At 41.9% G+C, this 25,655-nt stretch overlaps 1 protein-coding gene across 5 annotated transcripts in view; it reads left to right on the top strand.

Moving 5' to 3' along the window:
- Window positions 1-25,655, top strand: part of LOC147263933 (forkhead box protein P2-like) — a 102,677-nt gene that overhangs the window by 20,890 nt on the left and 56,132 nt on the right. For 3 of the 5 annotated variants that reach the window (XM_086202309.1, XM_086202308.1, XM_086202311.1), the window contains one exon: window positions 19,917-20,103. The exons of 1 other annotated variant lie outside the window; for it this stretch is intronic. In XM_086202309.1, coding sequence (XP_086058435.1) covers window positions 19,927-20,103 — 177 coding nt within the window. In that variant the 5' untranslated portion in view covers window positions 19,917-19,926. Of the gene's footprint in view, window positions 1-9,680; window positions 10,068-19,916; window positions 20,104-25,655 lie in introns of those variants that run through there. One more of the 5 variants, XM_086202310.1, reaches the window with a different exon arrangement.

The following is a 25,655-nucleotide window of genomic DNA, read 5'->3' as shown; positions in this document are numbered from 1 at the left end:
ATATCAAGGCTTCAGAATGGAGTCTGACGGGCACTTTGTGAACAACTTAACACTACAATAGTTGCCAGCTCATTGCAAAATAAGCCAAATGGATGGATGTTTAAAAAGGTGGAAAATGAAACATCAAAGCGAGCGACCACAAAGTCAAAGTGTTGGGTTTTAAATGGATAAAGAAAAGGAGGAATCATTTATTTTCTTTCATCACCAGGTGTTCTTTAGCGTATAAATTACCAAGATGATGTTTCCATAACACAGCTTAGGGATCTCTTGAGAGGGGAAACCTGCAAAACAGACCTATTTAATTTTTCATAGAGGTGGACCATCAGGAGCAATAAGCCAATATTCCTCTCCCCCCTTTTCCAGATGCCTTCTCCACCACTATATCTCACCAAAAACCCAAGCCTCTCTCACTTTTTTTCCATAAAGAAAAAAGTTCTGCGGAGACCTACATGAAAGGAAGGAACTGTTGAAATGTTAATTTTACCATCTGCTGTTGGGGCCTGCTACCTTTGTGTGTGTGTGTGTGTGTGTGTGTGTGTGTGTGTGTGTGTGTGTGTGTGTGTGTGTGTGTGTGTGTGTGTGTGTGTGTGTGTGTGTGTGTGTGTGTGTGTGTGTGTGTGTTTTTCCTGCCTTCTTTAATCCCCAGTCGTTCTGTTCTGTTTCATGAATGTGCTGCTATTTTGGCTGTTTGAAGTCATGGGGTCTCTGCAAGCATGGCTTTGACTGGCTGGAGAATAGAATGCCACATGGTGGATGGTGGAGACTGTCCCATTAGTTTCCTGTTTAGAGTCTGGTGCCTGTTGGTAACCTGGTATACCCGTCCCAAGATACTAGTCAAGCTCGTTTGTCCACCTCCAGTTTTGTATGTCCTTCTCTCCCTCCTCTCTGAGTGTCTTCAGGGACCTATTTAGTGTGCTTATCTTAATGTTGAGGACTTTAATCACTCGTTTACAAGACCTCTAGAACATTTTATCAATTTTTTCCCTTCTTGGCACACATTAATGCTAGTCTTCTTGTAAGCTCAATAAACCCCAGCAAATTCAAAAGTATGGCAAAAATGAATTCTGTCTCTCCCGTCGTTTTTCTTCTCATCACTGAAGTTGACACTTTTAAAAGCAAACGTATATTGCCAAGTTTGCTGTGAAGATTTTGCCAAATGGATAGATTCCATTGTGAGATTTGATAGTTGGCAATTAGGGTGAGACATCCTGTGTGCAGAGTTGCTTAGCATTTTCCTTGGCTGGGACCAGATTGTTTAGTCTGCTCTCATTGTGAGCTGTTTCTGAGCTGCAGTTGACGGTTGTTTGCAGAGCGCGGGGGGAAAATGTGAGAGGGGCCAGTGCCTTTCTCTATTTATTTATTTTCCCCGTCCTTGGAGCTGGAATCTGATTTGTGTTCATGTTTCTCTATTCTCTCTGAGCGTTTTTTAAGTGTGGCTGCTGAAATCTAGACTCTGTATGACCTCACTGCGCAGCCTGTGTTTCATTAATGACCAGCCCTGTGGTTTGGGGAGAGGAATATTTTTCATATGACACCGCCTTGCATTAGCGTGGAGCGGCAGCTGCACAACCACAAAACCATCCAATTTTGTGGCTTTGAAAGGTGTGAAAAGTTCAGCTCCCTATAGCAAGCCTTGCATTTATAATTATGCTCCATGTATGCAGGAGTGCGTGTCTATGTGTCAAGAAGCGGAACTACTGAAGACTTGTAAAAGAAGCACACACACACGTGCACACACACACACACACACAAAAGTCACCTGCTAATGAAACATTCGTCTTTCATTCTCCTTGGCAACATGTAAAGCAAATAGTGGAGATATATGTCAGAGTAAGATGTTTAAACAGTTACAGATTTGACATGTTACGCCTTTGAAAAACCACTGAAAATAACAAGAAATTCAAAGTGAAGTAGGTAGCATTTTGACAGCTTGATTCATATGTAATAAATATTTAATTTCAACATGGTTTTATTCTGTTTGGACCCTCAAAGTCCCCATACAAGCAAGTCTTTTAAGACTTCTTTCTCAGCTGCCACATCTGGCATAAGAGGTATTTTCTTCACAGATTGATTGATTTCCCAGGCTTTGTTGGAAGCAACTCACGCAAGCTACACAGCAATTGACTAAAAAGCATGCAACAATACCCAGACACACGTAGAAAGGCTTTGCACCCCTCCCCTAAAAAAAAGGGGCCAGACACTAGACTACTGTAACGCTGTTTGGTACCTTTCAGGATATTGAATATCCAAAAGGAAACCTCAGATTTGTCCTGTCCCAAAACAAAGAACCCTTGTGCTGCCGCCCTTCGCATCTTTTTTTCTCTCTGGGTTTAGGCTCATCATAATACAAGCGAAGATTTTCTGACAAAATGAGATGTTTATATTTACACATAACTCCTGTCCATTTATCATGGTGCAGTCTCATAATCCTGGCTGTGTTAAGTGTTGTGCTGTCAGCTTGAAACCAGGAGTTGGTGCTGGGAGAGATTTAGGTTAGTCACTGAGGCTCAGGGAAAGTGAACAAAGGAGACGATTACCTAATAGTCCTGCTATGTATTTGAAGTGGAGCCTTCTGTTTGTTTGGGGCTGGATGTGTGGGGAGATGTCTCACAGGCAGTTGATGGGTACTTTTAAGCTGTCACAAACATCCCCTTTGCCATCTGTCTCCCCGAAAAGATGGCAACATGCTTTGACAGGGGCTAAAGGCAGTCCAGAGAGAAAGTTTCCCTGAGTTTGCAACTTTGTGAAAATGATTCCCCCCTGAATTATTGGGTGCCTTTCTGCAAATTAAAAAGTCACCATGGTGATACCTTGACAAGTGTTTTTAAGCCACTGACACATGCTCTCCTGAATGTTTATGAGTTTAGTTTTATGACACATCTAATGAGGCTTTTCTGTACTTACATTCTAAACTGTAATCTTGCAGGTTGTTACTGACATGAAATTCTGTATTGTGTTCAAATGAATTTGTAGCCAAAAGCCCAATTTACAACCAAAGTGCATCATCATCATGCTTTAATTACTTAATTGCAAGATTGTATAAAACAAGCTGAAACTGTAAATTAAGTAATTTAATTTGTTGTATAATTTTCTCAGAATACCCTCATTATGACAATACAATAAAACAATGTGACAGAAATTTGCAAAGGTTTTGATGGGAGGTTTGTGATCCACGTGAATATCTCACAAGTGAGCTATGCCTTTTAAGAAATTAAATGTAATTCAAAACAGATTTTGGACAGAAAAACCCAAAGCACTCAATTGATGAATTGCAAAATGGTGTCACTGAATTTCATTTTTTTTTTTTTAATTCTGCAATTTTCTGTCTTCCTTTCTCCGGTAATTTTGGACAAATAGTTACAACCCTTGAGTCTTTGAAATCCCTGCCAGCCATATCTGTTTTCATAAATTGTACATCTATTTTCGAAGTCATCAGCGATTGCTTTTTTGCCACTCAGAGCACTGAGCACAGACAGCTTTTAAAGGTAGTGAGCAGGTCTGATAAGTGGCTCAATCTTTGTAGTAAAGCATTTTTACTGAAGCTTTAATAGCTACTGTATAATGAATTATAATGTATTCTCTCCAATTGCAAATTTCCTCTTATATTGCCTCTCTGCTGTAGTCAAAAAAGCCCATCTGAATATTGTTGTGGCCAGCTTTTTAAGAATACAAATCAATTGATTTTAAGTAGTTAGATTCATACTTTTGTTGGAAATGTTCCCCAATGCCAAATGGAATGGCACTTGTATAAGTGGAATAGCGAACCTATTTCAAAGTAGTGACATTTTTTCATCCCATAGATGATTCACTGTTTGTGGTACATCATGGTCAGCTCCAAGTCAACGGCATGTGTTGGCGTAAAATACAGCTGTTCATTTGAACATTTCAGCCTAGTTTGAACTCAAAGAAAAGCTTATGAATCATCTCGCTGTGCCAGTTTAATGGAACATAGCTTTCTATGATGGCGTGTAGCGGCACATCATCAAAGTGAAACTTCGGAAGTTTCGCTTAACTTGTTGCTGAAATAGTTTCTCGTTTTCAAGAAAATTGCAGTGCGCCAAGTCTCAAGAAGTGTATCAGGGAATCTTGCCTGAAGGAAAAAATTGCCACTTGCATACTTGTGTTCGACCAAAGTGAAGCCCTCACCCACTCCAGGGGAACATGTGCTGTTTAGGAAGATATAAAGGAGTAATTTTATTACTCGGTACATCTCCCCTCAGAAGCCATTTCATTTCTCCTTTCAGCCTCCACAGAAGCCTTTATTTGATCTCATATTCCCGAGTATGACTGCCTCAAACCGGTCGGAGTCCGTTTATTTTCATTTGGAAAATACATTTAGTGTTGGAGGGGTGGTAAAGGATGGAAGTGGGGAGCAGGGGGGGTCTGGGTGTGGAATAGATTGTGGCAGCTTTCGCTATCATATGTTAATGTCCTGTAGGGATTTTTCATTGTGCCCGATTGTTGGGAGTTAAACTTAATTTAATTCTCTCAACTTGATCAGTGTGATGCGTCGTTCTTTAAGCTTAATCCAAAAAAAAAAGTGTTTTCCAACTCTGTGTCCACTCCATGACAAATTGGAGTGATGCAGTGATATTCCACAAAATACATGAAAATAGCTGTTAAGTCTGCATACATACAGTGAACCTGATACAGCTGGATACCCTTTATTTTGCACTTTGAAACTTTGGATCACTGAGAAAGTGTGCCATTTATTAGACAGTCCACTTAGGCCCAGCCAGATGTAGTTGGTCACTTTAGAGGTGGACGTCCTCATAAACTTCGGAGTGCCTTTAGAGTGGGCACAGCACCCAGTTTCAAAAAGAACCCTCCCACTCATACCCTCTCTTCCAATCTCCATCTCAAGCCATTTACTAAACCCTGAACCAGTGCAGCTGTCTGGACAACCACGTGAAGCCCCACATGTCCTGAAAAGATCTCTTCCATTCCCCTTATTTATTAGCCAGTGTTTTTAGCACCTATATCCTCTCCAGCTTGTGTCTGGGGAGAACATAATGAAAACATTTTTGTGTGTCATTTCAGGGGTCCGGAAGTCCCACTCTTTTAAATAGTTCCTTCTTGATGTCTTCTCTCTCTCTCTCTCTCTCTCTCTCTCTCTCTCTCTCTCTCTCTCTCTCACTTTAATTTTTTTGGGGGGTGTTATCATAGCCTCCACTGGGCTCAGTTCCTGACAATGAATTACCTCCAGATGTATTTCCTACCCCCAGCCCCCCACCCTTCGCCCTCAAATTAGTGGCTAGTAAAAATTAGGTTTGAATTAGCCGCGGTGTAGAGAATAGAGAGTTTGAAATGTCCGTATAATGAGTTTATTATTCTTTGCCGGAATGCCATTTTCCTGAATTAATTTCATCAGGGCTTTTTTTTTTTTTTTAAGTGTAATTGGTGTCTAGTTGAATGCTGTTTTAGGCATGAATGGTTAGCCACTGTGTCAGCAGTAAGGCCGAGGTAATCGCAGGATTCCAGCTGCATGCTCCACATTTCAATAGATTATTCTTCAATTCTCTCCATTATCTGATTCATGGTCAGTGTGTTTGATTTTTCTGTCATCCCACATGGAATTATTTTTCAGCGCTACATTGACAAAGTTTCTTGGCCCTTCGATAGTGGCTGCAGCACATACAGGTGTTGTGCTCTTTTGACTGCCAGTGGAGCTTGTCCCGCTGCCATTCAACTGTGCAGTCATAGTTCTGGGAATGATAATCTCTTTGGCAGAGCTGTTTCAGTGGGTTGCTCAGACATCACATATCACTGTCATAAATAGGGTTTCAGTTTCCTTGACAGGAAATCTGGATGCGTGAAATGACCATTGTATCTCACGTTTTTAAAGTGATTACTTGATCTTTATGCCATCTCAGCCATAAACATTAGAGAAACAATAACTCAGTATAGTTATGTATGTTTTTCTGTGTAGGAATCTTAATTTAAACCCCAACCACTGTTACTATATGATAACATCTAATACTGAAGAAAAAAATGGAAGCGCTAGTCCATCTAATTCCTGTCTGCGTCATAACAGGTCAACTGCTGCGAGCTGCTTTTGCTTGTTGAAATTGACCTGCTTGGCTGGGTCTTTGATTTCAGCAATGCGTTTAATTCAGATATACTTTTGAAGCAAAGGTGTGTGTGTGTGTGTGTGTGTGTGTGTGTGTGTGTGTGTGTGTGTGTGTGTGTGTGTGTGTGTGTGTGTGTGTGTGTGTGTGTGTGTGTGTGAAGTGCCAATTTAACCTTAAGCGTCTGTTGCTACCCTACCAGCTCTTTCCTTTCAAGAGACCCGGTCAGCTTGAACTGTCTGATTTCTGTCATTTCAATCTCTTTTTATTTTTCTGCTGTAATGTATACTTTAATTCCCACCCGCCTGCTGTCTGTGTGTAGCAGCGGTTTCGGCAGAAGCAGCTGGAGGGGAGGTGCAGGTATCATTAAGCCTTGGAGAGGCACCAGCGGAACGCTGCTGAGTGCTATACGTGGCTCCTTGCAGAGTGTGTTGATATTTCTGGGCCCAATGAATGTACAACCTGGTTTATTTTCAATAGGAACCTGAAGCCGGGCTTGGCTAGAGAATCTCCCTCCAGCTGCTTACTTGGGTTGTTGATATTGAGTCAAGCAAACACTCTCTTAGGGATGTCCTGTTGGGCACTCAGCCAAAGTCGCAAATGGAAGTCACATGTAGAGACTCCCAGAGGAAGAGAGTGAGCGTTCAATTCACACTCATCACTGCAAATCTTTTATTCAAGTTTGAAAAAAATCAAATACATAAAGAGAAACTAGATTTCAACAGCTACGCATTTGTAATATACGCCTCTTAAGAAATTGTATATTTCCTAAGTCTTTCAGTAAACAAACCAAATAAAATCAGTAATTGTGATTGCAGTAATCAGGCTCTTCTCTTCTTTTATTCATTGCTTTTATTTTTTGAATTGAAATACATATGCAAATATGTTTGGACACTGTCATTATCAGCCACTTAATAGGCATTTCATTAGGGAGTTTCTGAACAGGGCAAGGCAAGTTGCCATGGATACCCTGGTGCTTAAGTACAGTAAATTAAAATGGTGCTGCCTTCCAACCACTTATATAATCACCGGTCCGTAATGGTCTCTGCTCTCTGGCCATAAGCAACATATCGTGTGATCAATGTTGCCCAGGACTAAAAAGAGCTCTACCCCCTCATTATGCCTTATTTGGCCTTTTTTCAGTAAGCAGGACTAAGTGGCTCATGAATTGTGCTTGTACAACATTTGTGTGACAACTAATGAATATGGTTCATATGTGAGGTATTTTGCTCTTTAGTACCATTTGTTATCACTGTGCGAGAGTCGTAAGGAGAGGTTCAGCATATTTTAGCAGCCGTTGAAATCACTTCATTTTGCTTGACTGGCTCCTAAATGTGAGGGAGGAGGACATTCAAATGGATACCCTCCTGATACAAAGTGAAGCTTTTTGGCACTTGGGCTCCAATAAATGCAACCCTCATAGTCGGAGAAGCCAGAGTGTTTTCCATGTACTTTGCGGTGGCTTAGTAGCATGGAAGTGATGGTGGCAGAAACCACTGTGAAGACTGTCAAATGCCCCAGAGGCAATGCACTTCATGGTGGCTTTAACTGAAAATTAATAGTTCGTGGTAGTGTGAATGTAAACTATGGAAGTAATCAGTGTCAGGAGACGGGAAGCAACATCATTGTTACGGCGTTGCACCACCACTGCTCCGCTGTTGCTGCTTCTCTTGCCAGGGTTGGTAACCAGCTGCTGCCACCATCACCCCTCCTCTCAACACAACTACACCTCCCACCCCTCCCCCCCTTTTTAAACCATCTTTTCCCTCACTATTCTGCTGCCACCACATCAAGATGCTGGTGGGCCTGTTTGTCTCTGTTGACCTTGGCAGCGGAAAGCATAGGAAGAAGAGACAAAGGGGATAAATAACTGGGAGGAAGGAGGTGCATGATTGTCACAGATGTGTAGAAATAGGCATAGCATTCCCCTAGTGAAGCAAATGTTTCTCGTGTTTGTCTTTGCTAGTGAGGCACTCTGAGTAGATTATTCAAAGGGCTGAAGGAGCTTTCTAGCCTGAAGCTCTCAGGGCTGAAAAAGAAGTGGGAGAAATTACTGGCATAATGTGGATGCTTAGAGCAATTAACGGCAGTTGTTTAATGCTAGCCCCCCTTTGCTTCTCTCTATCGGTGTCTTTTTTTCTCTCACTTGCTTTTGCACTTGTCATCCCTCCCCCTGTCATTCTCTCGATCCCCTCTTTCTCTTTCCTTTCTCTTCCCTGCCATGATTGTTTAGTGTTTACCTTCCTGCCTCAGAGCTCAGACAGCTGACGCTAATGAAAATGTTGCATCTTTTAGTCTGTGGTGGTCTCTTAATAATGATATCATACGGCTGAAATATGCTCCAGCGGAGCCGGGGAGATAATGTGCTATTCAGAGCCTGTTAAATCATGCCAGCGAGCTGCTCAGAGCTGCGAGTTCAAGTGGTCTTTACCCTGTGTCAGGGGCTATGTCTTTTCCTAAATAAATCTGTCATAGTTGCCCCGGGTGCCTCTCTTTAAAACATAAAAGTTCCTGCACTCCACATAACCTCATGCTGTGGCTGCCTGCATGTCTGTGTGTAGTGTGAATTTAATTTTGGAGTTCCATCTCTGCCAGATTTGGATGTTTGCATTTGATTCTTTGTATATAGCACAAACTTATGTTGGCAGATGTAAAAAAAAAACAACAAAAAAAAAAAAAACAGAAAGAGTCCCCTCTTGTATAAAATCTCTTAGGCCCAAGTGGCAGCGAGCTGGTGGCAGATGGACTGGCTTTCTGCATCTGCTGCGAGCAGACTGGGGGCTTTGTACTCTTCTCTCCTGGGGAAGACCAAGCCTTTTTTCTTTCCAGTAGATTCCTGTCGGTTGGAGCGACTAAGAAAAACATCTGTGGCATGCAAGGGAGAGAGAGACAGAGAGGAGAAGAGAAAGTGGGGAATTAAAAAAAATGACAAAGGGTTAGCAAACACCATTAGCCCTAAATGTTCCATCTCATTGCCTGCTGCGCATATTGTTTACAGTAGGGGAAACATGTCGATACATCACATTCAGCACATGTGAGCTCCGCTTAATTCAGCTTGTGTCAGTTTTCATTGGCTTCTTGAGCAGACAGTAGGGATTGGCGGTTTTTGCGGTTCCAGTTAGAGATACTGCACTACTTCATTAGCAGAGACATTTGCAGATATCTGAATCTTCATCTGCAGACACGTTTTCCTTTTATCAAGTGGTAAACCAAGCTTTTAAAAAACTGTGGTTGAATGGAAAATCTGTGAGAAGTTAGTGTTGTGTGTTTCACTTTTAAAAAATGCATCTTCCCATATATTTTTCCATTAGTGAATTTGGCCAATGATTCATGGTTGTGCTAAAAATTTATTTGGAGAGTAAGCAGCGGTGATGGCACATTAGCAAATGAGCCTCAAAACACATTATCTTAGCAGTTCATCAAAGAAAAAAGTGTGTGGAGGTCTCCCCACTTCTTGTGGTCTCCGTTATATATCAGATTCCTCAACAAACGCTTCTTCTGAACCCCCCTTATACACACACATGCAGTACACCCCCCATACACACACACCATTCCTCTGCCAACTCTCGCCACCCTCCGCCCCCTCCTCTCCACCCCCCCCCCCCACGGCCAGCCCCCCTACCCCACCGAACAAGCCACTGGTTTTTGTGTACTATTGGTCCTCAGGCGTCAACACAATCCAGCGGGGCTGCCTGACTTGTTTTAATTAGGCAGCACTGAAACGGCAACTGTCTCTCAGACGTGACCAGGCAGAGGTGCTCTCCCCTCACAATACTGTAAATACCGCTGTAAATACTTCTCTGGTGATGTTTTCAAGCTAGTTTCCCTCTACTTTTTTCTTTCTCCTTTTTTTTGGTTCCACTTGCTCTGTTTTCTACTAGTGGCATTTTTCCTCCTCTCTTCATTTTTTGACACACACTAATGTTTCCACGCTTCTGAGAGTACTTCTTCAAATGATTCTTATCGGGGAGAGTGGATTTCTCTCTTATTGCTTAAAAGGTAGGTCATTTTATCTGTCCTGGTCTACCTCTCTCTGGACTATTTATGTTTAGATGTGTACCTGGAAGGAAATCAGTGCTTTGTAATCGGGTCTTTCTGACCAATGCATGGATGTGATGTGGCTAATTGTTTTTAAGAGCCCTATTCACTCTCTGCCAGAGCACGGCATGGAGGCTACCAACTGCCGCTCAGTCCTTCAGTAATCCCATTCAGATTCTTTACACTCACACACTCTCAATGGCATGCACACAAGCAGATCTGAAGAGAAAAGCACTGAACTGCTCTAGAATAAAGCCAGACACATACCTCGGCAACTAGTAGTAGCAGCGTCCTCCAGCCCTCTTTCAGCTCTCCGTTCCCCTCTCGACTCAGCGACAGCGACTACGTAGAGTAAAGCAGTGAGCCGGTCCGGCTGTGTATGTGTGTGTGTGTGTGTGTGTGTGTGTGTGTGTGTGTGTGTGTGTGTGTGTGTGTGCGCGCACTTTCATCAGAGAAAGCGATGGTGAGAGAGAAACGGATGTGTGATTAGAGCAAGAGCAGGGAGAGCAGCGAGAGCTGCCTGGTAAGCAAGAGGTGCAAGGGGAGAGTTGAGAAGCATCCTGCAAGGACTCACAGCACTCCCCGTGTGAGGATCCCCACACACACTTTCTCATTCACACACAGAAGACCCACCCACACACACAGAGCACTTATACACAGTTTCACTTATGTTTCTACACCCAAATTATCTCTATTTGCAAGAAGTAATCTAACTAAAAAAGTGACATTTGTCCTAAATTCAAGACAATAGAAAACAAACTAAAATGGCCGTGCCTTTAATTACACGTCAAATGTAGAATCAAGTAAGAAGTAATGATTTCCAGTAATTGTGATATATTTCATTGGTAGCAGGCATAAGAAATGATGGTTGAGTTATTTCCAGTGAGGAGACAGAAAGACTCTTCCATGTCTCTGTCATAAATTTCCATTTTGTACACTACCCCCCCCCCCTTTCATTCACATTCATGCATACATGCACACACATATATCTCCTCTCTCTCTCACACACCCTCTCTCTCTCTCACACTCTCTCTCTCTCTCTCTCTCACACACACACACACACACACACACACACCTTCCGCTGTCCTCCTCTCCCACTCTTTTCCGTCTCTCCCCCAACTCAAGTCTCACCAATCGGGCCTGCATGTCCAACCTGCACAGGGGGCCCGGCTTGGTAATTGCCCTGGTGACAACTGGAAATGATAGAATAATTGTCAGGAGAGGCATCTGGGCTTTCTTTTTTTTTTTTAATGGGGCGCGGGTGATTTAAGTATGCATGAATGGCACGGTGGTGGTGAGGTGGCGAGAGAGGGAGAGGAGAGAGAGGGAGCAGGGGAACTGGGGCGGGGGCTGGTTGGTGGATGGTGGGGGGGAGCTGGCTTGTTTATGATGCCATCCCCCATAAACACGGCTGGAGTGATGACACAGATAGTGTTGCCTCTCCACGCGGTGACACCAGACGACTTGCGGCCGTTGCTGCTAGACACCCTTGGCGGTGGCAGAGGCAAGTACTCTGTTCTCTGGTCAAGCTCTCTGGCACTCTTCACCTTCAGGTAAAAAAAAGAAAAAAGTCAGGGAGACTGTGTCCATTCATCCATCTTCCCATCCACCCATTCATCAATCACCAATCCATCCATCAATCCACTGTCGTCCGTAGTCAACTTCAGGCTCTTGGCTGTGTTTAATGGTTGTATTTTATTGCCAGGCTGTGTCTCCTGCCTTCCCCGCTGCTCGTCCCACTGTGTAACTGTGCAGCCTTGGTCTGCAGGCTCTGATAATCGGCTGCTTAATTAGTGCTGATGAATGGCCCAGTGTGTGTGTGCGTGTGTGTGTGTGTGTGTGTGTGTGTGTGTGTGTGTGTGTGTGTGTGTGTGTGTGCATGCGTGCGTGCCTGCGTCCGTGCGTGCCTGCGTCCGTGCGTGCGTGTGCACCATGGTATTTTCTGGTGCTGCACTTTTTTGGTATTTTCAATTGTTGCTACTTGCTTGCTAAGCTAATTATTGATCATTAATGGTCATACAGTTAAAAGAATTAGAGGGCGCTGCCAGTGTGTAACCTCTCATAAGCTAATAATAATCAAATATTAATCAGATCCAGATGTGTGTTTTGTGAGGGCAAAGCTTTTCTTGTGTCTCTCCAGTCTCGTGGTGTTGAAGGAAAAATGAAAAACTCATACAAGCAGATGTTTAGTTTGAAGAGTAGAGAGGTCACGAGACTGATAAACGGCGAAGCACTAATTATCTTTATCAAAGGCGAGTGGAATAATTTGTTTACTTAAATATTGATGAGGGTGAGCAAGGCATGGTATTGGGCTATTGTGGGCATACTATTAACATTTCATAGAGCTTTGTGCAGGAATGCGAAAGGGACTCTTCTTCATAATTTAATACCCTAATGCATAATGAGCTATGTGATTAGTTCACATGGAGAATTGGCCAAACTCCATTTTGAAGGCAGATAATTTACGTTGTTCTCTAGAGTCTGGCATATAATAGGTTCTTTAGCTCAATAAAATTAAATGCTACACATTTTATATTTCAGCTTACAAATCCCCCTGGCAATATACAGTTTTGAGTCGTCTTTTTTCATTTTCCCCCCACGTCTGTCTTATTGTGGAAAAAAAAGGAAAATTGGAATTTAGAAATGATTAAAGTAAAACACATGTTTACTGATATGTTTTATTTAGGATGCACATCAGCCAATTAACATTGTTCATTAGCAGAGCTACGTTATTTGTTTTGAACGTTTAACCAATCACTTTGTTATGCTAATTGTGATGTAATTTAATTTGAGTTCCCGTAATGATGATGCCGCTATTATCCACATAAATGATGCAGTTAAGCAGCACGCTCTCATTTGCATGTGCTTGAAGGGAGAGAGTCTGAAAGGAGCCGGCTCCCGTATCACTCTTGCTTTAATTTTCCACCTCTGTTCACTCCTGCCCTATGGGTCTTCCTGGCTTGTCGCAGGCTATTGATGATCAGCACTTTTATCCGTTTTTCTCAACAGAGAGGCCTTTATTTTTCTTCTAGAATTAGAGCGTTGGAAAAGAAAATGGTGAAAATTTAGAAATTACTATTTCTTTCTAAATGTATAAAATTCAAATTGAACACTTGATTTGCATGCCACCCCACAACACACTGTCACACACACACACACTGTCACACACACACACACACACACACACACGCACACACCCACACACACACATGCAGTATATATACATATATATACACATATATATATATATATTTTATGATTTTATTATGAAAGTGGATCTTTGTTGGCAAGGACTTCATTTTTAATCTGTTGATTCCATCGACATCTTCAGTTTGAAAGTGTATTCACATATGGAGGGAATTACGGAGTGTGTTCTTAAGGGAGGAGCAAAAAGTCTCTGCTTTTGCGATACATATTTTGATGAAATCAATTCATTCATCCTAAGAGAAGCAGGAATGATCATTTTACTGGACCGGTTTTCAAGTCCCTTGATAAAAGTGTGACTTAGCCCAATAAAAGGCTGGTTATTATCTGTTTGTTTTGGGTTTGACTTTGGTCATTTTGCTTGGGAAAGATGTTTTGCCGCTCCTCACCAGTCCCCCCCTGTTATGCTCCTAATTGGTTACATAAATCTTGTCTGGTATGAATAAGGAATGTTGCGGTGTTGTCAACTGCAATCTTCACCCTTATTTACCAATTCATTAAGATCTATCGATGCAGGACTGCTGAGGGGGAATGACAACATAAATCAGAGCTGGAGACATAATGGCCCTAATCAACCAGAAATAACTGGAAACGTCACAATGAGCTATGTCTCTGTAGCTGCGCCGGCTGCGGCTGGCTCCCTGCGCCTGTCCGCTGGATCTGCCGCGCTTTGGAGAGGAGCGAGGGAGTCAGGCCAGCCTCTTCTTTACTCATTCACTCCCAATTTTTCTCTTTTCCCCTCAAAAAGAATAAGTGAAAGAAATTGTCCATTCTCTCCTTTTCCGACTCCCCATCAAAGCGGTTCAGTCTTGATCTCTTTAGTTCGGGGTACACAGTAAAATGTGTCTCCTCAGAGTGGAACTCTTCCAAGCATGAGGTCTATAAATACAGGAAGGTCGGAAGCACCCTGTATTCACTGGTGCACCTCCTCTCCTCGTGGTAAAGATGATTGGACGAGACAATGAGGCCTCCCCTCTTTATAGGTCAATTAGCCCTGATTAGGTGGGCCGAGTTAATTAATGGAATTGGCGAATATGCAAATTAGAGACGACTGATCAGCTTTCGTCACTGTCTCGCTCAGCCACAGCGGTGGGGCATGTCTCCTGCCTCAGCAGAATGAGGTGACTGATGGGTAAATGATATGGGATGAGGCTCAACACAGGAGAAAAGTACTTTCTCTCCTCCTCTTTCTCTTTCTGTTTGGGACGATCCGCACCATGGTAATGTTTTTTTTAGAGAAGTGCATTAGCTCAATTTTATCGTAAAATATTTCCCCCAATTTTTTACTAAATTGCATCTTTTTGATTTAATTTATATCTGTCTTGCTTTACCTAGTAATAGGATAGTCAGTGTACAATAACAGGTTTTTCATTGTCAAGTTCCAGTGCTGGTTGCATTCATAAAAATGAACTTGTATTAATATAGTATCACACATACTATTCACTAGTTTCTCTTGCACATTTGATTCTAAGGAGACATTGTGCAGGCCATACAATTGCACATGCACTTTACACTCTTTCGTCTGGTTTTCTTTGTCAGTTTTTTTCTCCCCTTTTTCCACAAACACTGACTCTCACACACTCTCCATTCACTCCATTCAGGGACACTTACACACTATGGCAAATAGTCTGTCTTTTATCTTATTCTGTCTCATCTCCTTATTGTAAATAGACAAGAATTAAGTTCTGAACATTCTTGACTGAATGTCTCCTATCACAGAACTACAATTTATTGTCGGCTCAAATGAAGAATTGAAATTTTTTTTTCTCAATGTAGGGCTCATTGGACAGGAGATAACCACATTTGATTCTGTGGCTTTGAATAATGTTAATCCCAGAAAAGCAAAGTCCATTATTCATATTCATCTCCTTTCATTTAGCGCCACTCCTGATTTTGTAAATATGATTTCTTCAGCCCCTCTCTCTTCCAAAGCAATCTTTATTCACCGGTGAAGCACTTTTGAAATTCCTCTATCTGAGAGCAGAAACCATTACCATACACAGGTTTATAAGAAGTAGTCATTAAGGCTCTTTTATGGTGGCCCTTTACTGCCAAAAAGGAAGCTTTTCATTCTGAGGCACGGCAGCCTGGCTTGCTTTACTTAATCTGGGAGACTGGGTTTTTTTGAACATGGCTTTCCAAGTGGCCGTTTTTCCTGTTTCCACTGCTTGAATGTTGAAGTAAACCAGAAGAAAATGCAAACACATTTAACACACAAGTATAAACAAATCAATGATCATAATCTCAGATCATACATTTATATAAGCCAACAATAAGTTATTCAAAACTTTTACACTCCATGATTTGGTCTTTAAATATATCTTTTTAAAATGCAGTCAGCACATATGTGGCATTTTGATTTATTAAGCAATCTTAAGTATTGAATATGTGAGCCTGTGCCCTTGCCCAGTTACTTCTTTATTTTGTATGCATAGTAACTTATGGCAATGATGAATTAATTTCACTCAAGCACAGAATCTGTGATTATTTTAAATGGTAACCATATCTTGGCTTGATGAGAGAGCTGTGAAGAGTCAGCAGACTGTGAAATGTAATTTCTATTATTTTTTTTTTTTTATTATTGTGCTCTTACACACCGAAAGAATTCCAGACAGCCACCTGAGATGTGAACTGAATAATGAACCAACATCTGGAATATACAGGTCATTTTTTTCCCTTCTTTTTTGTCACCCTAATGAAAATATTTTTTGGCAACTGAGGCATATAAAATGAGGGAATGGATCAGTGTTTTGGATGGAGAAGTAGTGAAAATGGATAGCCCAGAGAGTGTGAATGAACCAGTGTCAAGCCTGTTGTGTGTTAACAATGATATGTGTATGTGAGGCTCTGTGTGTGTTAAATTCACCAGTGTTCCCCAGACAGCAGACAGCTGTGTATTCCCGCTAGATGGATGGCCAGTGTCATAGTGTGTGTTTACTGCACATGATAGAGCGGGAGACAGGCCAGGTAATGAGGCTACATTAAGGGCTTTTAGAGCTCGCAAACAAAGATGGAGGGCTGCTTCTTTCCCCTTTAATGATAGGTGTGTGTATGTTTGGTGTGTATGTGCGAACGAGTGTGTATGTGTGTTAGGCAATAAAAGGCTCAATTCTCCTTGTTGTGTCACTTCTTGGGAGAAAAGGGAGAAATTCTCCCAACCTTCTGGGGCATATGTATTGTCACAGATTTTACACCTGATCTAGGAACCAGATCTGCAAATGAATATATATTGAAGAGGGGATTGCAAGCATGGGTCGCACGAGATGACACAATAGGTGGAGCTTTAAAAATTTAGGTCTTTGTCTTAACTTCTTCGTGAAATTCTCCACTTTGTTGGCTAATAAGCGATCGAAGCATTATACATTTTTGGGAATGTCACATTATCTCTGCCTTGCTTTCTCCATCTTCCCACCAACTCTCAAGTTAAACACCATGTAACACGACTATGGCTTTTTGCTAGAAGCTCTAGAATAACTGTTATACTATCAGGGCACGAGGAGCCTCTCTGTTTTCGATCATGATAATAAGTGGTCGAGGTTCTCCCTCATTGAAAGATTATGGCTTGAGGATCTGGCACCGAATAGAGGATGTGTTGAAATGCAGGACACCAGCAATTTATGGGATGTCAAATATACTTGCGTACAGCCTCTCTCATGCAGCATTAAAGCAGCCTATGCAGCAGCAGAACAGTTCAGGGGCCCCACTCGGTATTGTTGCTGGGGGTGCCATGGCTCCTTCCGACCCAGTTGGTTTAGGACAAGCTGAGCAAGGGTCAGGGCTGGTACCCCTCAGGGAGTGAGGACAGGGCATTGAGAAAGTGTGGTTTGCCGAACACACAGATACATACACGCACAAATGCAGATAGACTCACACATGCAGTCAAACCCTCAGGTGCTGAGTATTGTCACAACTGTCTCTCTTGAGTATTGTATGTGTGCATGCACGTGTGTGTGTGTGTGTGTGTGTGTGGGTGTGTGGGTGTGCGTGCGCGAGTGTGTGCTAGTGTGAGTGAAAAAGAGAGACAATCCCATCACCCCCACAGTCAGCTCGGCAGCTCGGTAGTCCGCTCATCATTGCAGCCTGGCTGTGTTTCTAATTGACACTTTAATTGGCAGATTTGAATGCCGCCTTTAGATGGCTAATTAATTTATCTCACCGCTGTCATTAAGGTTAAAGCACCATCTGATCTCTGCGAATATACTTTGCATATATCTGCATTATCATTATGTTGCAGTTAGACATATTGCACACTTTTCATTTTGGAGGAGGGAGTTAAGATTATAGCTGTGGGCCTGTATTGTTTGTTTGTTGAATCCCCATTTAAGATTTTATTTCAATAAAAACTCTAACATTTTTATGCTTTTTTCATTTATGTTTTATAGCTTATAGGTATAATATCAAAGGAGCAATATTCTTTCTCTCTCTGTATTTGCATTGCACGTATATTAAAAATCTTAATTTCTTTGTTTCATATATCTTCAAGTTTTCTGAACATGCTGTTCCAAGAAAGGAAGCAGAAAAAAAACGAGAGATCCAGGCTCCATTAGAATGTTCATAAAATCGTAGTAAAGGCAATCAGACAGTCTTTCTCTGAATATTTTAAACATTGGACATGTAAAATTTATGCCTAATTTGAATACTTATTAGCCGGCTGATCTCGACTGCAGCCTTGAGTTTCTTAGGCTGAGATTCATCTCCGGATTGGATGTCACATTGTGCCAGTCTTGCCGCCCCCCCCCCCCCCCCCAAGCACCACCACCTTCCTCCCTCCTCCTTCTCACTCTTCCATTCTCTCTCTCTTTTCCTCTGTCTCACCGACCGACCCCCCCCCCCCCCCCTCAAAATCAGTAGTGAGCGGTGCCGTGTTAAACGGGGGCCTGTTTGTTCACAAGCACGTCTTGTCCTGGCCTCTTCCCTATTTACTTGTGTCCCAGGCAGCTGTCGCCCTGCTCTGTGTAACAGCTCAGTCCTGTTTGTTCTTTCTGCCTGGATCCTGTTTATCCTGGCTGTGGACATCCTTTAAGGCCTGTCTTGTATCAGCCCCTCGTCAAAAACACACACACACACACACACACACACCCCAGCCCCCTGTCAAAAACACACACATGAACACACGCACACATGCCCGGGCGCACACACTCTCACACTCACAAACACACACGCACACACACACACATACACACACACTTGTATTAAAACAAAATTTACTGACCAAAATATACACATAGCACCCATGGCACATATGCACACAAACACACAACAAATTATCATTCATCCCTCTTTTCTTGTGTGTGGATTATGGGTTGCCCTTGTACTTTTATTTTATAAAAAGCTACAGGAATTTGTGCACTTAAAAGAAAAATAGGGAAAGCTTTTGTTATAATACAAATTTAATTAATGAAACGTATTCGCAAACCAAACTTACTCCATATGGTTGTGCTTCAAGCCTTTTAAAAGGCTGTGTTCTGATTTTATCAAATAGAGATTTACCTTTGTGTATCTTGAGTTGCCAGATCTGGGATTTTTTTTTTTTTTTTTTGCGCGAGAATGTTGACTGATGTTGGTGGGACTCTTCTCTGCTCCAGTGAAGGTGCAGAGCATTAGATGCTGGAGAAAATAATAAAAAATTTATTACTGGTTAGAGAGGAGGTAATATGCATAATTTATGCAGTTTTTAGCACAATCATTAGTGATAGCCGTGATAAATTTATTTCCCCTTTTTGCTCCTCTTTCTTTCACCAGTTTCCACAGACAAGAATTAATTTAGTGTTTTATGTTATTGTTTGCAGAATTGTCCTCTATTTTCCTCCAAAAAGTTTGATTGTGACTGGTCTGATTTTAATGTATCTTATTTGTAGTGGGATTTTTAAAACATCATTACAGTAAATAAATAACTATGTAGTTTAATTAACAGAAAAATAAAAGAGGAAATGTGAGTATCCTTCATCCAAGGCAGTTTTTATTAAGCAAAGATGACAAACCCATTATAGTCATCACCAGCTTGAACCATGTGTTCCGCTGCCTCCTCCTCCTCCTCCTCCCTGCCTCCAAATTTTAATTTTGCATGATTACCTTTGCGTCATTAGGCAACTTCATTCATACGCGACACTAAAAATCTTACAGCTTCAAGACAGGAAATATTTTAGGACTGCCTGTGCTTCAGTTTTGCTGTCTGGCTATTGTAAAGTGATAAAGATACTAAAAATTATGTATGTATGTAATGTTTGAGTCACATAATTGTATAAGCATATTTTTGTCTTTATTTCTACATATTAATTTTTATTTAGAGTGATAATTGTTCAGTTAATAGAAGCTTCTTAAATCTTTGATTTATGCCTTGATTTTAGTGGGTAGCAAGGTTTGACACAGTTAGGTTCCTCTCCTGCACCAGGACGTGAATCTCTTTGTATTGCTTCATTTACACAATGAATGCATAATTGCTCCTCCTGCATCCCCCTCTCTCCTTTCCCCCTCCCTCTTCTTTAAATGCTTTAATTTGCAGAGGGGGAATGAGGGCTTGATAATAGAAGCATAAAAAAAATATAGGAGGGAAAAAGGGGGGAATTGTAAGAAGAGCCCTAACCGGTGCCTCTTAATCACTTCTAGGTTTTAAATCATGATGATGCAGGAGTCGGCCACAGAGACAATAAGCAACAGTTCAATGAGTCAAAATGGAATGAGCACCCTAAGCAGCAGCCAATTAGAGGCTGGCAGTAGAGATGGGAGATCAAGCGCTGGTGACACGAGCAGCGAAGTAAGCACAGTCGAGCTGCTGCATCTGAAACAACAGCAGGTAAGTTGTGTTTCTCCCCCGTCTCTGCCGCTCTCTCCCTCTCTCTCTCACTCTGTTTCCCCCCTCGCTCTCCCACTCCTGCTCCTCTTTGCTCTCTTCTCAGGCAGCTCTGGGATTTTCTACACAGATAGGATGCACAGGAAGATTTTGTGTTGTATATATTTTCTTGTAAAATGTTTTTAGTGTGACAAAAACATTGCTTACAAAAGGATGTTTGTTGTGTTGTTAGTTTGTTGTGATGGCAACATGTTTTGCCTTTTAACTGTTGACTGCAAAGGTTTTATTGTATTTTTCTTATTTGAATTTGAACATTGGCAAGCTTTTTACTGCCATGTAAGAGTGAACAAGTGTGAGAGGAGAGAGAGAACATGAAACAGAAAGGGATAAACACAGAAAGGGAAATAATGTGTGAGTTGGAGCATTGCACTGACCACTTTGGTGTGTGTGTGTGTGTGTGTGTGTGTGTGTGTGTGTGTGTGTGCGCGCGCACACGTGTGTGTGTGTGTGCGTGTGTGTGTGTGTGTGTGTGTCATGGCAGTGCTGTAACCACCAGAGGGCCTCCTAACTCGGCTCTGGCTCATATAGACTTATTACAGACCCACCAGCAACAGAGAGACCTTTAAACAGCACACTTTTGAAAGACTCATTTTGCATGCAGTGTCCCTTTCCTTGAACCAGAAAATTTTGTTTTTTTTTAAATCCCACTTAGAGGTAATTTCTTCTCTGTGTGGGGCCAACTTCACAACTGATTTTATTGCGTAGTTCCCTCCTATTTTTTATTGATTGCGTTGTATTATTAGACTCACAGGCACAATTCCACTTGATGTTCCCTTTTTTAGTACCTTAAATGTTTCATTACTATTCCCTTCATCAGAGCAAGTTGAGGCTGAATGAACTGGAGGGGTGGGGTGGGCTGGGGGAGCAGGAGTTGTGAAAGTCAGGCGCCAGCGGAGTAAAGGAGTCAACTGCCTCTCATATCTTTTCATGGTGAATGATGGCTTTGACAGTTCACCAAAAGAGCAGTGGGAGATGAGGTCGGAGGGCCAGCTTTGGGGTGGATGAGGGACAACACTCCGGGTTGATGTAGGCTGTCCTCTGGTTTAATGGCAATGTTCATGCAAGTGTGTGTTTGTGTGTATGATTGGAGGCAGCTGAAGCCCTGCAGTCAGTTTGTTGGGGCAGTAGTGTGTGTGTCTACAGAGGGGGTGGGGATGGGGGATGGGGGGTGTTCAGTGGAGCAAAAAGAAGCATGTCCTACAGGGTCCCCCCATCACCTTTTTTCATCCCCCATCCTCCATCCAAAGCACAACAACAGTGGCCCTGCTAGGGCGCTTCAACAGCACCGTGGCCTCGCTCCTCATCTATCACCACTCTGCTCAGCACTCTTCCTATATACACACACCTGATTGGGGTCAATTCTCTCCCCCTCACAGTCATCACTCCTGTACATTTGAAGGTGTAGAGTTCAGGACTGTCTTGAAACTCCCTGCAGATAACAGGTACAAGAAAGAATTAGATGCAAAGTTATCCCTGAACTATTGTGCCATGAAGGGATTTGGAATATTCTGTTAAGAAAGCTGTGCATTTCATTTACATATATTACAAAATAAAGACTGTGTTTATGTAATTGGTGACTTTTTTCATAACCTTTTTTTATATTTAAAATCACATAGATCTGATCTGAGCTATAGAGATCTAATTAAAGTTTTTCAGTCGTCTGAAAATAAGCAGAGAAATATGTAACCATGGCTCTTCAAATCAAGATTGTCATGAAATATACGAGAGACATATGCCTAAAGTTTCCAGATAACTCTCTTAGATGGACGTGCAATGAAACGCTTGTGGTGGTGATGTGTCGGTGCCTGAATTTGGATGGGGGGATGACAGTGTGTGCCTTGAAAAGAGGCCAGTCCGTGCCTTCCAACCTCAAGACAGACACATTGAAATGAGCAGTCCAGCTAACAGGTCTCTGGAGACTTTTTAAAACAGGGGCCCTGCACTGTTAACTTCACATACTTCCTGTAGTATACTTGCACTGCATGTCTTTGGAGAACAAGGAGGTCCAAGACTAAAGATGGACTTTTTTTTTTTATTGTTTTAATAAATTTTTTTGCATTTATTGTATGTGACGTTAGCAGGTGACTGACAGCTTGCGAATATGTGGTTATACATTGAGCTTTTGGTGTTTTTGCACCAAAAAAAAAAAAAAAATCCAGTTCACATCCATTTTGAGGGAAGGCTGTTGGGTGTAATTTTCCGCCCGTATTTGGGATGACATTGAGTGGTCCAGTGGGTATAGAAGCTTGAGTCTCTCATCGTAGTGCTGGGGGGATGATTAATAATAAGCACTGATGAATTCTCCACTGTCCCTGTGGGTTCAGCCATTACCTAGCAGCTCCAAAATACCACCTGCAGCTATAATTAGAAAAGCTGCATCTTAAGGTCTCTTGCTTCAGATTCGACCAATTGCTTGTTGGACGTAGATCAAGACAGGAGCAATTTTTCCATATTCAAATATTTGTTGTCAAGTTTGTCCCCAAAGTACCTTTTGTCATGTGGTTTTAAACCCCACATACAATGTTCTAATTTAGTCAGTTCTCATTTTTGTATTTCTTTAATGTAGCAGATATGTACTTTGTTATTCATGGATTTGAACACAATTGATTTTCCAGTCCCTAATTTCTGCCCGGGTTTCACCACCCCATTCCCAAGGTTGTCTAAATAGACCTAATTTGATTTGAGATCACAGATTAGATTTCCACTGTATCTGATTGCAATTTGCCAGCCGCAGATATGTATCAGAGCAAATGATGAATGTTGCACAGCCCTAATTACTATGCACAATGATCACTATAAAAGCTCCCCCGTTGAAAAAAAGGGAAGAGAATTTGTGCTGAGCTCATAAAACCAATCAATTTGTCATTGGCCATGGACAGTCTTATGTTTTAATATGACTTTATGGTGCTGCACATATACATGCATTGATCTTCAAACCTAAGATCATGATGAAGAGCCTGTTAGTTGATTACAGTGGTCTGTAGACGTAATCCTGCCAGGGTCATAAGCACGATTGATGAACCAATACTCAGGACCACTGCCCCCCGCCAAATGCACTCACTAATGTACAGGAATATTGAAATTAAGAAGAAAATGAGGACTCTGGCTTATGTATTGTGGTCGGGTCGGTACTTTAACCAAAGACCTCTTGCTAAGGGAGAGGGGAACCTTCTGGTCACTGCTACTCATCCACTTAATTGACTCAGTAAAGCCAAATATTAACATTATTGGGAAAAGAAATTGGCTTTAAAGAATACAAACAAAAATGAGTACTTGAAACATCCATTTTAGGCAGATTCCTAAAAAAAAAAAAAGGGCAGATCGGTTACAAAAAATTTAGCTTGTTGAGTTAAAATAAAGCATAATAAAGATTTTGCAGGGGGGTTTTTTCCAGGCAGAAAGCTTTCTTGAATGGAAGACCTGCTTCAAAAAGGGCAGTGATTACCATCAAGCAGCCAGTCAGACATTTCCTGTACGCAAAAAGAACCCAACGGGATATTGGAGCCATTTAAAAGACAAAAAAAAAAAAAAAAGTCACAAAACCATCTGTACATTATATTCGTTGAAATCTAATTTTCTGTGGAAATGCAACAGAAGAAATAAATAAATAAGAAGAATAAGTTTGACATCTCAGATGCTCAGCAGTATCAAAACAGGCCTAAAAACATTATAAAGAATAAAGGCTGTAAAAAATAAAAAAATGATTGTCACAAATCAGTGATACTCAACCTTCCGTCAGAAGCCACTTACATTTACAAGGGCCACCGTTCAAAACTTTCCAATGTTCTTCTCAAAGCCATTTGCATTTGAGAATGAGGTTAACAGTACTAAGTTATTAAGGAATTAATAGCACAAGCCACGCTCATTTTGCACAGAAATCCAGTTTACAAGAAATTTTGACAATAGTCTCCATGTTGGTAAACTTCCCTGAGGCACATGATGCAGCAGTATCCCAAATACCCCCCCCCCCCCCCCGAAATCACTGCAGCATTTTGACATAAATTACAATCAGTGCACCACAGTTCCATCTCACTTTTAAGCTACCTCTGTTGCTACTCCAGAGCTAGGCAGTGGTCCAACTTGTGGGTGACAGCAATTAACCTGCTTTTCTGGCTGTTTAGCTGGGGGGAAATACAGGGGATGAGAAATCTGACAGCAAGTGATGGGTAATATTTAGAGTTTGGGGGCAAATGAAATTCTCCCTAAAATGAACGTCATTAGGGAGAAAGTTACCCTACGCAGACAAAGGACAAGTTTGTGCACGCTCATGTGCACTCCCCTTCTTTCTACACTCGTAAGTTTGTTGGTTTGTGTAGGTAAATGCTCACTCACTCTAAAATGCTGACATACAGTGTTCACCTACCATCACCTCTCACAAACAAGCCTCAAGCATCTTTCTCTCTCTGCCCTTCACCTGTCCCTCTCTTTCTTTCCCTCTTGTAGCATATTTCACAAGACACACACACACACACACACACACACACACACACACACACACACAAGATGCAAATCTGCGCTTTGCCCTTGAGCATAATTTAAAGGCCTAATCACCCAGACTGTCCCTTTCGGATGGAAAAGGGAAGGAGGGAGGGAGGATGGTTTCTCTCATTTGCAACCTTACACAAAGAAGCTCATTAGGTTTATCTTTGAGGCCTGAGATTGCCCCACTCAACTGTGTAAATAAGACACCGACCCTGGCCTGATGCATCAATCACCTCTCAGGACAGGAGAAAGACCTCCGCTGAAATATGGACAATTTCATAAAGGAGCCTATTGTTAACCATCATCATCTGCCTGAAGATTACTTTCCTCCACGAGGGCTGGAGGGCGTTAGTGAAACAGCATGCAGTATATGTCTTTTAAAATGATTTCCCCATTCACTGAAAAGACAGCTCCTGCCAGGCAATCCTTGTTGGACTTATTTACAATGAAAGCCATCCTTTTTATTTCAAGGCTGGCTATCGGCAGACAGTCCCTACAGAATAGTACATACAGGCTTGTGACATATAGGCCTGTAGTTTCCCCCTTCGTGATGACACTAAAGATATAGTGTGTGAATGACAGCATAGCTACTGTTTGCTCACCCTTCCCCAGACAAAACACAGTATTATTCTATTATCTATATAGACACCGGCTCTTCCTCCTCCTCCTCCGTCTCCCCTTTTCTCCCTTTTTTTTACTTTTTTCCCTGTGTCTTTTTCTTCATCTCCTTGAAACCCCAGCTGTCCATCTATGTTTAAGACACATTACGTGTGGCCTCCTGGAATTTACAGTGGCACTCTCCCAGTAACTCCATTCCGCGCAGGAGTCCCACGAGAGCATGGCGAAATGTCAAGCTGCAATGCTTGAAAGAGAGACAGGGAAAGGGGACTGTAAAAGAGGGGGAAAGAGAGTGACAGAGGAATTGAGAAGAGAGCATCGGAGAGCCAGACATGGAGAGACAGAGTGAAATCTGCTGGAAATAAACATTTATGGGTATTTTATGCTCAAGCAGT

The sequence above is a fragment of the Aulostomus chinensis genome, chromosome 4 (assembly GCF_037954235.1).
Source record: "Aulostomus chinensis isolate RoL2024-O1b breed Wild chromosome 4, RoL_Achi_v1.0, whole genome shotgun sequence".
Taxonomy (NCBI): Eukaryota; Metazoa; Chordata; class Actinopteri; order Syngnathiformes; family Aulostomidae; genus Aulostomus; species Aulostomus chinensis.
Note: the sequence above shows the minus strand (reverse complement) of the source record. Positions and strands in the feature narration are given on the sequence as shown.